We start from the raw sequence: 12,159 nt of genomic DNA on the forward strand, positions 1-12,159 counted from the left end.
CAGATTGTAGTTTCTGCTCTCCTCTCCTGACTGGATAACATACGAAGTGAGCGCAAGGGATGAGGGTTTATAAAATATTCTCTTCTTGAAGACAAAAAGAAACGGATAACGCCCTTGGCTTGGAGACCAAAGCAGCACCCCCTCTACCAAGATGGCGACGGAGCCGAGACGTAATCAGCACGCGCACCCTGGGGCTCAACGCGCAAGCCCTCCTGTGACGTCACGGAGGTGCGACCGGGCCGGCGCCGGGGGAAGGAGGTAGGAGCGGCAGCGGCGCGGGCGGAGCCGGGGGGCGGGGTGCGGGTGGGCCCAGCGGGGCTGCTGGGCCTGGGACCACCTCCCCGGGAGGGCTGGAGATGGGGTGCTCGGAGACGGAGGCGCTTTTGACCACCGTCTCCAGGGCTCCCGCAGGGGCTATTCCCATTTCCCGGAGCGGACGATTGAGACCCAGAGGGACAGCGTCGTGCTCGAGGCCACCTATCTCCGGTCCTGCTCCTGAGGAGCTTACAGGCCTGGTGGTGACAGAGCTGGGTACGGACGTCCCTGGCCTCTTGCAATGGGATCAGGGCTGGGGAGAGGGACGACGGGCTGGGGGAGCCTAGAAGGGGTAGCGGGAGGACTTCCTGGAGGAGGCAGCGTTGAGTTTCATCTTTTATTCTCTTTCTTACTTTCACATCCAATCAACCACGAAGGTCTTGATTCCCCCCTAAGTGTACCCACTGCTTAGCCAAAGCCACTCCTTAGACCCCCTGTTTGAGCTCCATGCTTCTGTCTCAATCCTCCAGTTCACCTCCTTACCAACCACAGAGGGCTCTGACGCCCTCCACACCTTCCCATACCCTGGAATACAAATCCCCTTCCCAACCTGCCTCCCCCACACCCCTGGGGGCTTGGATCTCCCCACTCCCTTAAGTCTTTCCTTTGATGTCTCCTCCAGGAGGCCCTTTGACACCCCCTCCCCATCCCTCCCCAGGCTGGGTCAGAAGCCCCCTCCCGACTTCCTCGGCGTCCATATGGCCCCATCACAGCTCTGATCTGGAGTTACCACTCTTATTGTCTATCTCCCAACCAGCCTGGGAGTCCCATTCTGTCAGGAAGCCCATCAGCACTGCCTCTTTCCCCAGCATCCCACACATACTAGGTGTACAGTGCGTGTTTACTGAATGACAAAGTGTATGTGTGTGAGTGTTTATCAAACAGAGGAGGAAAGCTGTCTGTATTACCTCTGGCTGCCATAATAAAATACCACCGACTGGGTGGCTTAAACAACAGATTTATTTGCTCACAATTGTGGAGGCTGGGAAGTCTAAGATCAGGGTGCCAGCCAGTTTAGTTCCAGATGCAGGCTTTCCTCCGGACCTGCAGATGCGCACCTTCTCACTGTGTCCTCACATGGTGGAGAGAGCAAGCTCTGGTGACTTTTTCTCTTCTTATAGGGACACCAGCTCTACAGCTAGATTAGGGCCCCACTCTTAAGACCTCATTTAACCTTTATCACCTTCTTACCGGCCCTGTCTCTCTCTCTCTTTTTTTTTTAAAGGATAAGGTACCATTTTTTAAAATTAGTTAATTTATATTTTGGCCGCATTGGGTCTTCGTTGCTGCGCGTGAGTTTTCTCTAGTTGTGGCGAGCGGGGGCTACTGTTCGTTGCAGTGTGCGGGCTTCTCATTGTGGTGGCCTCTCTTGTTGTGGAGCACAGGCACTAGGCGCACGGGCTTCAGTAGTTGTGGTGCACGGGCTCTAGAGCTCAGGCTCAGTAGCTGTGGTGCACAGGCTTAGTTGCTCCGCAGCATCTAAGAGGGATCTTCCCGGACCAGGGATCAAACCTGTGTCCCTGCATTGGCAGGCGGATTCTTAACCACTGCGCCACCAGGGAAGTCCCAACCCTGTCTCTAAATATAGTCATATTGAGGGTTAGGGCTTCGACATATAAATTTTGGAGGGACATAAATATTCAGTCCTGACTTGAAGAGGGGGTCAGAAAAGCCCTGTCAGGCTTTGGGATGGAATTGGGGGTCTTAAGCAACACGAGGAGGAGGAGATGCTGGGGCTGAGTCTCTGTGAGTGGGCAGGTTTTCACAGGAGGAGGGGACAGAGGAGGGTGTATCGGGTGAAGGCATAGCAAGAGCAAAGGCTCAGAGGCTGGAGAGGGAAGTGAGTGGGAAGAGAAGTGAGAAGCTGAGTTTGGACACAACACAGAGTGTGAAGTAAATACTGAGGGAACCCTGGAAATAGATGCTTGTTCATTCATTTGCGCAAAACATTTTTTGAGCCCCTACTCTGCAGGGCACTGACTGAAGCAGTCCCAGCCCTGCCCTCATAGAGCTCCCAGCCTGGTGGGGAAGATGGACATTTGTCAAATAATCCTGTAAATGAACATAGATAGCAACCTAAACAAGTACCTCAGAGAGAAGTTTATGGTCTGAGAGTCAGGGGGTGTGTCAGGGAAGGCTTCCTGGAGGTGGCAACACCTGAGCTGAGCCCTGAAATTTAAATAGGAATTAACTGGGTAAAAAGAGGAGCAAAAGTGGTGGGCAGGGCAAGTGCAAAGGCCCTGAGGTGGGAACATGCTTTGTAGGCTTGAAAAAAGGCAAGGAGGTTGGTGTGGCTGCTGCTGAGAGAGTGAGGGGGAGATGGAGGGAGAGGTGGCATGTGGGGAGTTTCCTCACCTGACACTTAGACTGTGACCCCCACCCACTTCTTAGTGCTCTTCTGGGGAATCCAGGTGAGGTTTTCTGTTGTGTACATTGTAGATGCTCAGTAATGAATGCTTGATTCAGGGGGCCCAGGAGCAGCTGGGAGAAGTACAGGATCAGGCTGGCATATCCAGCCCCGCCGTGGCAGCTCTTGCATCCTGTGCAGGGAGGGACTGGAATCAACCCCACTTCTCAGATGAGGAAACTGAGGCTTAGGGGAGCATTTCAGCCACGATTGCAGAACCAGGACTCAACCCTGAGTCTCCTGGGTCCATTGATCTCCCTTACTTTGCCCTGCTCTGCCCCATGGGATTCGCTCCCCAGTCGCAGCTTGGAGGGACGGCCTCTCTGTGTCACGTGAGGGGCACCAGTGGCCTCAGAGACCTGATCTGCAATGATGTTCCCTGAGAGGCCAGCTGGGACCCTGTGGTGGGGCATTGGTTAGGAGGACGGAGTTGGGACTGAGGGGCTGGGCGTGGGTTGGAATCCAGGCCCCTCCACTAACCCACGCTGTGGCCCTGAGCATGTCACTTACCCTCTCAAAGCCTCAGATTCTTCATCGGTAAAATGGGGAGAAAAGTACCTGGCCTTGCTACTGCTGGGGGATGACATAGTTTAGACTACATCAGTCAGTCAACATTCCGGTTATTATTGCCCAACTCTGTCTGACTCCAAACCTCTGGCTCTGCCCATTGCACCATCGTAATTCCCTCAGCCCCTCGCCCACCCACATGACAGCGTAAATCAGAATGTGTTCATGCCCTGCTCAGAGCCGCCTAACAGTTCCCTGGTGCCCAGAGACTAAAATCCTTGCTCTTTCTCATCCCTCCTTGTCAGCCTCACACCCTCCCACTCACTCTCTTCCCTCCCCTTCCCCCTCGCTCACCCACACCGGATTCAGTTGCCTCCATGCAGCCTGTAGCGCATGGCCTTGTTCCTGCCACAGGATCTTTGCACATCCTGTGCCTTCTGCCCAGAAGTCTCAACCCTTCATCCCCACCAAGCTGCCTCCAAACCGTCCTTCAGGTCTCAGCTTGGCTGTCACCTGCCAGGGTTGTGAGAATTCACAGGACGCAATATGTAAAGCATTTAGCCCAGCATGCACGACCGCTGCAAACAGGAGCTGATAGGGCTCAGAGATGGGAGCCCCCTCCCCCATAAGCCACACAGCTAGGAGGTTGGTGTGGGGGGTTTGCCTGAGTCAGGATGGCCCCCACATTCTTTCCCCTTCATTTTCGATGCTGGGCCTACTTCTCCAAGGTTCAGCAAGGGACTGAGCTGGAGAGTCTCAGTGGGGAGAGGACAACCAGGAGTGAGGGACATCAGCCCATTTCCCAGATGAGGAAAACTGAGGCCCAGAGAGCTGAAGGCTTGCCCTGACCGCACAGTGCCTGTGTCCTCAGTCAGCACTCTGGAGGTGGGGTGATCTTAATTTCTTGGCTTCCCTTCCTCACCTGAAAGGCAGGCTTTGGAGGTGAGACTCCAGGCTCAGCCCTATGCAACTTAGCCAGGTACCTTGACTTCCCCACCTTCGAAAGGGAATAAGGACAGTCCCCGTGTTTAAGGCTTTGAGAGTATTCAATGTAGTTGGGCCATATAAAATGCTTAGTAGGGGACCGGGTGTGGGGAGGGTGGCACCTCCCATTTGGTGTCATCATTTCCCCAGCACCCAGTATGGGACTCACACAGACCAGGTGCCCACTGGACAACAGCTTTACGATTGTTCTAAAATCTCCTGGCTGTGCGAGCCTGGGCTGGATCATTGGGAACAGTTCATGGCAGCTGCTTACCCAGAGCAAGGGGGTTTCGGCCTCAGGGCTGTGGGGCCGGGACACTGAGGCCTCATAGCCGGCAGAGTGGGAGGGTCCACACGCAGACTGGCCCGCAGGGATCTAGAGCAACATGACTTGTAAGAGCTGAAAAGTAGAAACAACCCACGTGTCCATCATGGACAGATGGATAAACAAAATGTGGCCCATCCATACAATGGAATATTATTCAGACATAAAAAGGAATGACAGATGTTCAAACCTGGATGAACCTCGAAAACATGATGCTGAGTGAAAGAAGTCCAGAATAGGCAAATCAATAGAGACAGAAATTAGATTAGTGGTTGCTTGGGGAGGAAGGTGGGGGAGGGACTGCTCATGGGGACAGGTCTCCTCTGGGGGTGATGGAAATGTTCTGGAACTAGATAGAGGTGATGGTTGCACAACATTGTGAGTGTGCTAAATACCACTGAACCGTGCACTTTAAGATGGTTCATTTTGTATGATGTAAAATTCACGTCAGTAGATTTTTTTTAAAAGAGCTGAATAAATCCAAAGCCCTTGTTTTATAGACAGAGCTATTGAGGCCCCAAGGGGGTCGTAGCTGCACAGGTGTGAGTCTGGGGCTGCCAAGGGTGGATGCCCCAGAGTCACTGGTCCCTGCCCTCCACTCACAGCGTTCTGAGGGATGCCCAAGAAGTTCCAGGGCGAGAACACTAAATCGGCAGCAGCCCGGGCACGGAGGGCTGAGGCCAAGGCAGCAGCTGATGCCAAGAAGCAGAAGGAGTTGGAGGATGCCTACTGGAAGGATGAGGACAAACACGTCATGAGGAAGGAACAGCGCAAGGTGGGTGGGCCCTGGGCTCCCATGCCCCACCCATGGGCAAGGTGGTTGGGCCCTGGGCTCCCATGCCACCCATGGGCAAGGTGGGTGGGCCCTGGGCTCCCATGCCCCACCCATGGGCAAGGTGGGTGGGCCCTGGGCTCCCATGCCCCACCCATGGGCAAGGTGGTTGGGCCCTGGGCTCCCATGCCCCACCCATGGGCAAGGTGGGTGGTCAACCCAGTAGAAGGTGGTGAGAGGCCCCTGGGTCTTTGGCCTGAAGGGTGAGGAGTCATTGGACATGGAGCAAGGGCAAGAAGGGAGACAGAGACAGAGGCAAAGTCTCATGCAAAGGCCCTGGGGTGGCCAGGACTTGGCACATTTAGGGAATGGCAAGCCCTCCACGAGCTTCTTTCTCTCCTTCTTGTGATGCCAGGGCTGGTCTAGCCTGGCAGTACCTCACTCTGGAGTGATTTCGCACCCAGGGGACACTTGACAACATCTGGAGACATTTTTGGTTGTCACAACTGGCAGCTGGAGGGTGCTACTGGCATCTGGTGGGCAGAGGCCGAGGATACTGCTCAACACCTGGCAGTGCACAGGATGGCCCCACAGCAGAGTGAGCCCGCCCGACTTCAGCAGTGCCGAGGCTGACACAAGCTGATAGATCCTGTTTCTGACCTGCTGACCTGGGGCCTGCAGGCATTTCCAGGTGTTTATAAAAACACAAAAGAGGGCAAGGATGGTTGGCTGTCTCCTACCGGGCCGCAGTGCCACACACACAGTGGGTGCTTAATTGGTGTCTGGGAGTGGTTCAGGGCTGATGTTGACCCTCTTGGCCCAGTAGGTGGCACCAGAAACCATTCTTAGCCTCTTCTAGTCCCCTGGGCTGGTGAGAGGCTCCAGCTGGGACTGTTAAAGGTTCTGGAATAGCAGTGGTGACACACCATCCCTGCATGCCCAGTTCAGGGGGCGCCTGGGCACTTTTGTGAGTTTTTCCCATTGTCCTGTGCAGGGCTGGATCCTGCCTTGTTTTTAGTTGGAATTGAATATCACTGGTTCCCTCCCCTCAGTGTCCTCCATGTTGCACTGGGTCCATGGAGGTCTTTAAATTTTCTTTTTGTCTGTCAACATTTTGACAATATAGGAAAGTTGAAAACCCAAAAGGAAAACTAATGTCTGCCAAGGATCCATTATCTAGACAGAAAAGCCAGAGACCTTTCCACAGTCCCAAAGGCAGCAGCCCAGCCCAGGGCCCCAGGAGCCCTCCCCAGGCCTGCATCTTGGGCCTCGATGTCATCCCCATCCTCTAAATGAGGAAACCGAGGCACAGACGAAGCAGGAAGTCCAGGTCACAGGGCTGTGAGGAGGGGCTGGAGCCAGGCTGGCGCTAGCTGAAGCCAGGGATCTGCCTTCTGGTTTGTGATGAGGTTTGACTAATAGCCTTGCAAGCGTCCATGCCCCAGGGGTGTGGCCCAGGGAGCATTTGCCTGTCCACTCACCTGTGTAGCACACACCTGGAAGAACACACAGGGCAGAGGTCTGACAGGCAATAGGGGCCAGACAGGCTCTCAAAGCTACTCGACCCTGTTGCTGTAGCACAAAGCCACCGTATGCAAATAGGCTAAAACTTTACCAAAACAGGTGAGGGCCAGAGTTTGCCAACCCCTGCTCTCTAGAACATTCCCAGCCCCCATGCCCCTCCCAGGCAGTCCCCCCTCCTGAGTGTTTTTCTTTTTTTTTTCCGGCCATGCTGCAGGGATTGAACCTGGGCCACAGCAGTGAAAGCGCCAAATCCTAACCACTAGACCACCAGAGAACCCCCCTTCCTGAGTGTTTTACCTGGAGCTAGTGATGGTTCTCCTTCCCCATGGGGTGGTTTTCTGGGTTTTGTTTGTCCCTCTTCCTGCTGATGGGTGAGGGGGACCCACAGTCTACACAGCACACCCGGTCCCTCTTTCTTTCCTTACGTGACAGCTGCTTTAAAAAGATACTGTTTTTATGAAAAAGAAACAAATCCACGTTTGTTCCAAAACACTAAAAAATCCCCAGCATCTCCCGCCCATGGGACACCAAAGGCTCTTCTCACCCAATGCCATACCCTAAAGGCCATGTCCTCCATTAAATGGGATCGCACAGCCAGATTTCTGCCAGCCACCAGGCATCAGCCTTGGGCTGGGCCGTAATTCATCACTCCGCCCAGAGGTTGGCATTTCGTTTCCATTTGTTCCATACTAAGCAACTCAGCAATGAGCACCTGACTCTCTGGGTTCCATCTCAGTTATTTATAAGGCTCATTTTTGATGGCTCCAGAATATTTCGCCACAGCCTCATCCTTCACCCATCACCAGATACTGCCAAGTGCTAATTGGCCTTTATAAAAAACTGCGAGCTTCTTTTTCAAAAAAGTCTGCCGAATATCAAAGTATAAACGCTCATGTTCCCGCCTCAGTCCCATGTCCCTAAGACTAATGGCCCCATTCTGCATGTCCTTCCTGAGATTGGAGCCTTCTGGAATTCATTCACTCATTCATCCAGCCCACTTTTACTTAAGCACCTACTGTGTGCTGGGCCAGGGCCTGCCTCCTGCCTCAGGGACTAACCAGATAATCGGAAGACTAGAAAACAGAGGTTTGTGGAACACAGGAAAGAGCCGTGTGGTAGAGCAGAAGGACAGAGAGCCAGGAGCTCAGGATGAGCCAGAGTTAATCAGGAAAGGAAGCTGGCAGTGGTGCTCCAGCAGGGTAGAGCAGCTAGTGCAAAGGCCCTGAGGCAAGGCCGTGCTGTGGACAGGGTGAACATGGGCTGTACACGTACCATGTGGTCATGGAGGGTGGTTGGGGAGCCTCAGGAGGACATTACCTCTGACAGATGGGGAAACTGAGACTCAGAGCACTATGGCCCTACCCCAGGTGTCTGACCACAGACATGGGATCCTAGCAGCTGTGCCCAAATAGCCTTGATCTTTAACTGCCACCCTCCCTGTCCCCCGCCACTCTGGCTTCTTTCCTATCATGCAGGCAGGTTGGAGGTCAGAGGCCCAGTATGTGTCCTCAGGAACCCCTTTTCTGGGGCAGTTAGCCCTGTCACGGGGGACACTGCAGGCATAGGGCCTGTCCCTGAGGCCTGGCGGGCAGATGGCAGAGCTGCAGGCAGTGAGTGGGCGGGTGGGAGTGCCTGCAGTACAGGGCCCTTTGGAAGTGCTGGCGGGAGGCAGCAGAATATTCCAAGCCTACGGCCACACAGCCACACTGCACTACAAAGGAACCAGAACCTCGCTCTGTCCCTGGGGCAGTGGAGGGGCAGCGGCCAAGGACAAGTCCTACAGGCCACATGTCCCCTCGACCAGCTGGCATCCGAGCCTCCCTGGGGAGCCAAGGTGGGATCAGTCCCAGCCCCTGTGACGCTCAGCTGAGAACACTTCGATGGTGCCTCCCAAGTTCTCCTGGCTCATAAAGCCAGAAGCGCTGTCCCAGCTGGCAAATGGGTACAGACCCCAGTGGCTCCTGTCGCCTTTGGAATCCAGTACAAACCCCTCCCCATGCCCTTGAGGCTCCCCATGGTACCACCTCTGCCCTCCCCACGTCTTTGTCCTCCATACTTCTCCTTCCTGCAGCCACACAAGCCTCTGTGCTGTTCCTCTGTCATGCTAGGTGGTTCCTGCCTCAGGACCTTTGCACCCACCATTCCCACCACTAAGGACTCTCCTCTTCCCCAGCTCTTTTCCTGGCTGGCTCCTCCTCCAGCCCAGGTATCACTTTTTCTTCAGGAGCCACCCACCCACTGCCTTGGCCAAGGTTTCATGTTGTTCCCTAGTCATATAGGATGGGAGCCCCCAGGTAGGCTCATCGTGCTCCCATCCGTGTCCCCTACGCCCATCACGGGGTCTAGCACACAGCAAGGCCTCCATCCACACTGGTTGAGATGGAAACTGGACCCCATGCCGGTGGGACAGGTCCACTCCTGACTCCCAATCCCCCAGGAGGAGAAGGAGAAGCGGCGCCTGGAGCAGCTGGAGCGCAAGAAGGAGAAACAGCGGCTGCTGGAGGAGGAGGACTTAAGGCTTAAGGGCAGCAAGACCCCGCGAGTGGCCACCTCCAGCAAGGTCACCCGCGCCCAGATTGACGAGACGCTCCGCCGAGACCATCAGCACAAGGAAGCCCCGGACCCAGGTGGGGGCCTCGGCCCACTCTGGAGCTGCCCTTTTACCTGATAAACAATAGGCAGTGGGCCTACCCCCTGGACTGAGTCCAGACCCCCCTCCTCACCTCCAGAGAAGCTGCCTGGGCTCTGCAAGGTGAAGGGTGGGTGGGCAGTGTCTCTGCAGGGCTGGCTCTGATCACAGATGCCATAGGCACACACGTGTGTAATTACTCTGCACCTGACCCTGGCTTGTGCTCCCCGGGGTCCCCACAGCTGATGTGGTGCCCCGAGGTGAGGAGACAGCAGCCACGTATGAGGAGCCTCCTGAGTGGTGGGCTGCAGGGAAGTTAGTCTGGGGACTGGGCGGGCAGGACTGGCCCATCCCGAAGGTAGGACTGGGCGGGGAGCTCAAGTTGCGTTTCCATCCTCCCGCATCCCTCTCTGCCTGCCTGCCTCCCTCCCTTTCTCCCCTGCTTCTTCCCCTCTGGTGTCTCTCATCTCCATGGAACTCTTCGTCTCTGCTTATTTCTCTCTGTTTCTGGTATGTCTCTGTCCCCCGGCCGCTCCCGCCCCCAGCCGAGAAAGCCAAGAGCCACTTGGAAGTGCCGTTGGAGGAGAATGTGAACCGCCGCTTGCTGGAGGAGGGCAGCGTGGAGGCGCGCACCATCGAGGATGCCATCGCAGTGCTCAGGTACGGGGCAGAGCCTAGGTCTTTGGGGTGGGGCTTGGGGCCCGGAGGGGAGCTTGAGCCTCTGGGGGCGGGGCGGGCCACGCCCCAGCCCCCCTTGACGGCTGCGTCTTTACCAGCGTGGCGGAGGAGGCGGCAGACAGACACCCTGAGCGCAGAATGCGGGCGGCATTCAATGCCTTCGAGGAGGCGCAGCTGCCCCGGCTCAAGCAAGAAAACCCCAACATGCGGCTGTCACAGCTGAAGCAGTTGCTCAAGAAGGAGTGGCTGCGTTCGCCGGACAACCCCATGAATCAGCGCGCCGTGCCCTTCAACACCCCCAAGTGAGCCTGGAACTGGGGGAGACGCCCCGTGGGCGGCCAGGGTCACGACCCCACACGCCCTTCTGCTGGGTCAGCTCTGAGGGTTACAGAGATGTCTGGGGGCCACGGCGCGTGTCCTGGGGGCTAGGAGGCATCACTGGCCACACCTCCCGCCCGAGGGTCCCTGCTCCAGTGACACCCCTCGCCCTTCCCTCACGCGCCAGTGCCCTGGGGCTGAGTGCACAATAAAGGCAGTCGGTGAGGCAGTGTGCGCTTGAAGTCTACGTGACTGGGTGGGTGGTGGGAAAGAAGGGCTGGAATGAGGTGGAATGCACAGGCCACAGCCAGAGAAGACAGGGGCCCCCAACCGCGCTCCTGTCCTAGCAGCTAGCTGAGAACTGTGCTCGGCTCCCGGCCGGGCCAGTTATCCAGTGAGAGACCTGTACCATCATCCCCTGAAAGCCTTGCTGGGGGTAGCTCAGAGAGGTTGAGGCACTGGCTCCAGGTCACACAGCACTTCAGAGGCGGAACCAGAGGAGAGCTGGAGGCGAGTTGTTGGCACCCTGAGATTCTGGTTCAGAGTCAGCAGCCAGGTCACACACTGTGCTTGGGGTCAGGAGGTGCAGGCTGTTCTGCTGTTATTCCAACACGGGAGGCATCTGGAATAACAGGGCAGGCTTCCTGGTGGAGGATTTCTTTAGAGCAGGCCTTAGTGGAAGATGAGTCAGTTTCCATCGCAGAGGCAGGGCACTGGGCAGGCAAGGGCCTGGAGGCTGGAGTGGGCAGGTGGATCCGGGTAGAAAGGAGTATCCCATCGGAGGCCAAATATCTGGGAAGGGCTGGGTGAAAGCTCAACTTAGTTCTGGCTTCCTAGAGCTTAGTTGGCCTCAGGGAGTCAGTAGAGAGGAAGGGTAGCTGGGAGATGGGCCCAAGTGTCTGGGGCAGGGTCCACACATTTACCAGGTCACTGCTATGGGCTCCCATTCAAGTGACACCCTCCCTGCACTCACAAGCCTGCCCCTGCACCTCTGGCCCTTATCCCCCTCACTCTCCACCAGCCCCCCAGCTCTGTCCCCACTATCTCCTTGTTCCCAACTTCTCCGACACAGCAGACTTGTTCCCTCTCAGGCCTATGCCAAGAACTCTATTCTCCCAGGTGTCAAGTCTCGGATGCAGACCCTCACAGATGTCCCCAACTCTGTGGGGTCACGGCTGAGCCTAAGGGAGCCAGGCTCTGCCCAGAAGTAGGGAGGTAAAAGTCTTCATGGAGGGAGGGCCTTGAAGCAGGGGAGTTCTCCACACAGACAAGGGACAGAAAAGGCTGAAGGAACCACACATGCAAAGTCCTGGAGGTCACAACTTCTGTTCAAGGTTGCGGGGGGGGGGGTGCCATTAATAATTGGGTACAGCTGAAGTGCAGTATGGCAGGTACCTGAAACAATGGTAGCTGACATAAAAACTAACCAACATATATTGAGCACTGGCTTAGTTTGGGGATTTCTCCAGGAACCAACTCTGAGACAAGGACTAGGGGGCGTGTGAGGGATCTAGGATGGACCCCAGGAAGACCCCGTGGGGGTTGAGGGAAGTGAGACAGACGGAAGGAGCCCTACAGGGAGTGCCAGTGAGCTGAATCCTCACCAGGGAGAACTGTGAGAAGAATCCACTGTGAGATGCTGTGAGAAGCATCCACTGGATGCTGGGCCCTGGCCTAGCACATGGTAATGTCATTTAACT

The 12,159-nt window shown here is 56.0% G+C and overlaps 1 protein-coding gene across 2 annotated transcripts; it reads left to right on the top strand.

The window, feature by feature from the left end:
* The first annotated feature begins 213 nt into the window (after positions 1-213).
* CCDC124 (coiled-coil domain containing 124) lies at positions 214-10,689 on the top strand. 2 transcript variants are annotated; one of them, XM_060092164.1, is made up of 5 exons: positions 214-258; positions 5,144-5,313; positions 9,272-9,461; positions 10,009-10,123; positions 10,240-10,689. In XM_060092164.1, exons 2-5 carry the CDS (start codon positions 5,155-5,157, stop codon positions 10,445-10,447), a joined length of 672 nt encoding a protein of 223 aa, XP_059948147.1. In that variant the 5' UTR covers positions 214-258; positions 5,144-5,154; the 3' UTR covers positions 10,448-10,689. The 2 variants fall into 2 exon arrangements, with proteins under 2 accessions (XP_059948147.1, XP_059948146.1); XM_060092163.1 differs by lacking the exon at positions 214-258 and adding an exon at positions 325-531.
* Positions 10,690-12,159: the final 1,470 nt, after the last annotated feature.

The sequence above is a fragment of the Mesoplodon densirostris genome, chromosome 3 (genome assembly GCF_025265405.1).
Source record: "Mesoplodon densirostris isolate mMesDen1 chromosome 3, mMesDen1 primary haplotype, whole genome shotgun sequence".
Classification (NCBI taxonomy): domain Eukaryota; kingdom Metazoa; phylum Chordata; class Mammalia; order Artiodactyla; family Ziphiidae; genus Mesoplodon; species Mesoplodon densirostris.

Coding starts and splice junctions, on each gene's coding strand:
- CCDC124 (XM_060092164.1), top strand. CDS start 5,155: ATGCCCAAGAAGTTCCAGGGCGAGAACACTAAATCGGCAGCAGCCCGG. Junction 5,314..9,271: donor TGAGGAAGGAACAGCGCAAG/GTGGGTGGGCCC, acceptor CCAATCCCCCAG/GAGGAGAAGGAGAAGCGGCG. Junction 10,124..10,239: donor GATGCCATCGCAGTGCTCAG/GTACGGGGCAGA, acceptor CGTCTTTACCAG/CGTGGCGGAGGAGGCGGCAG.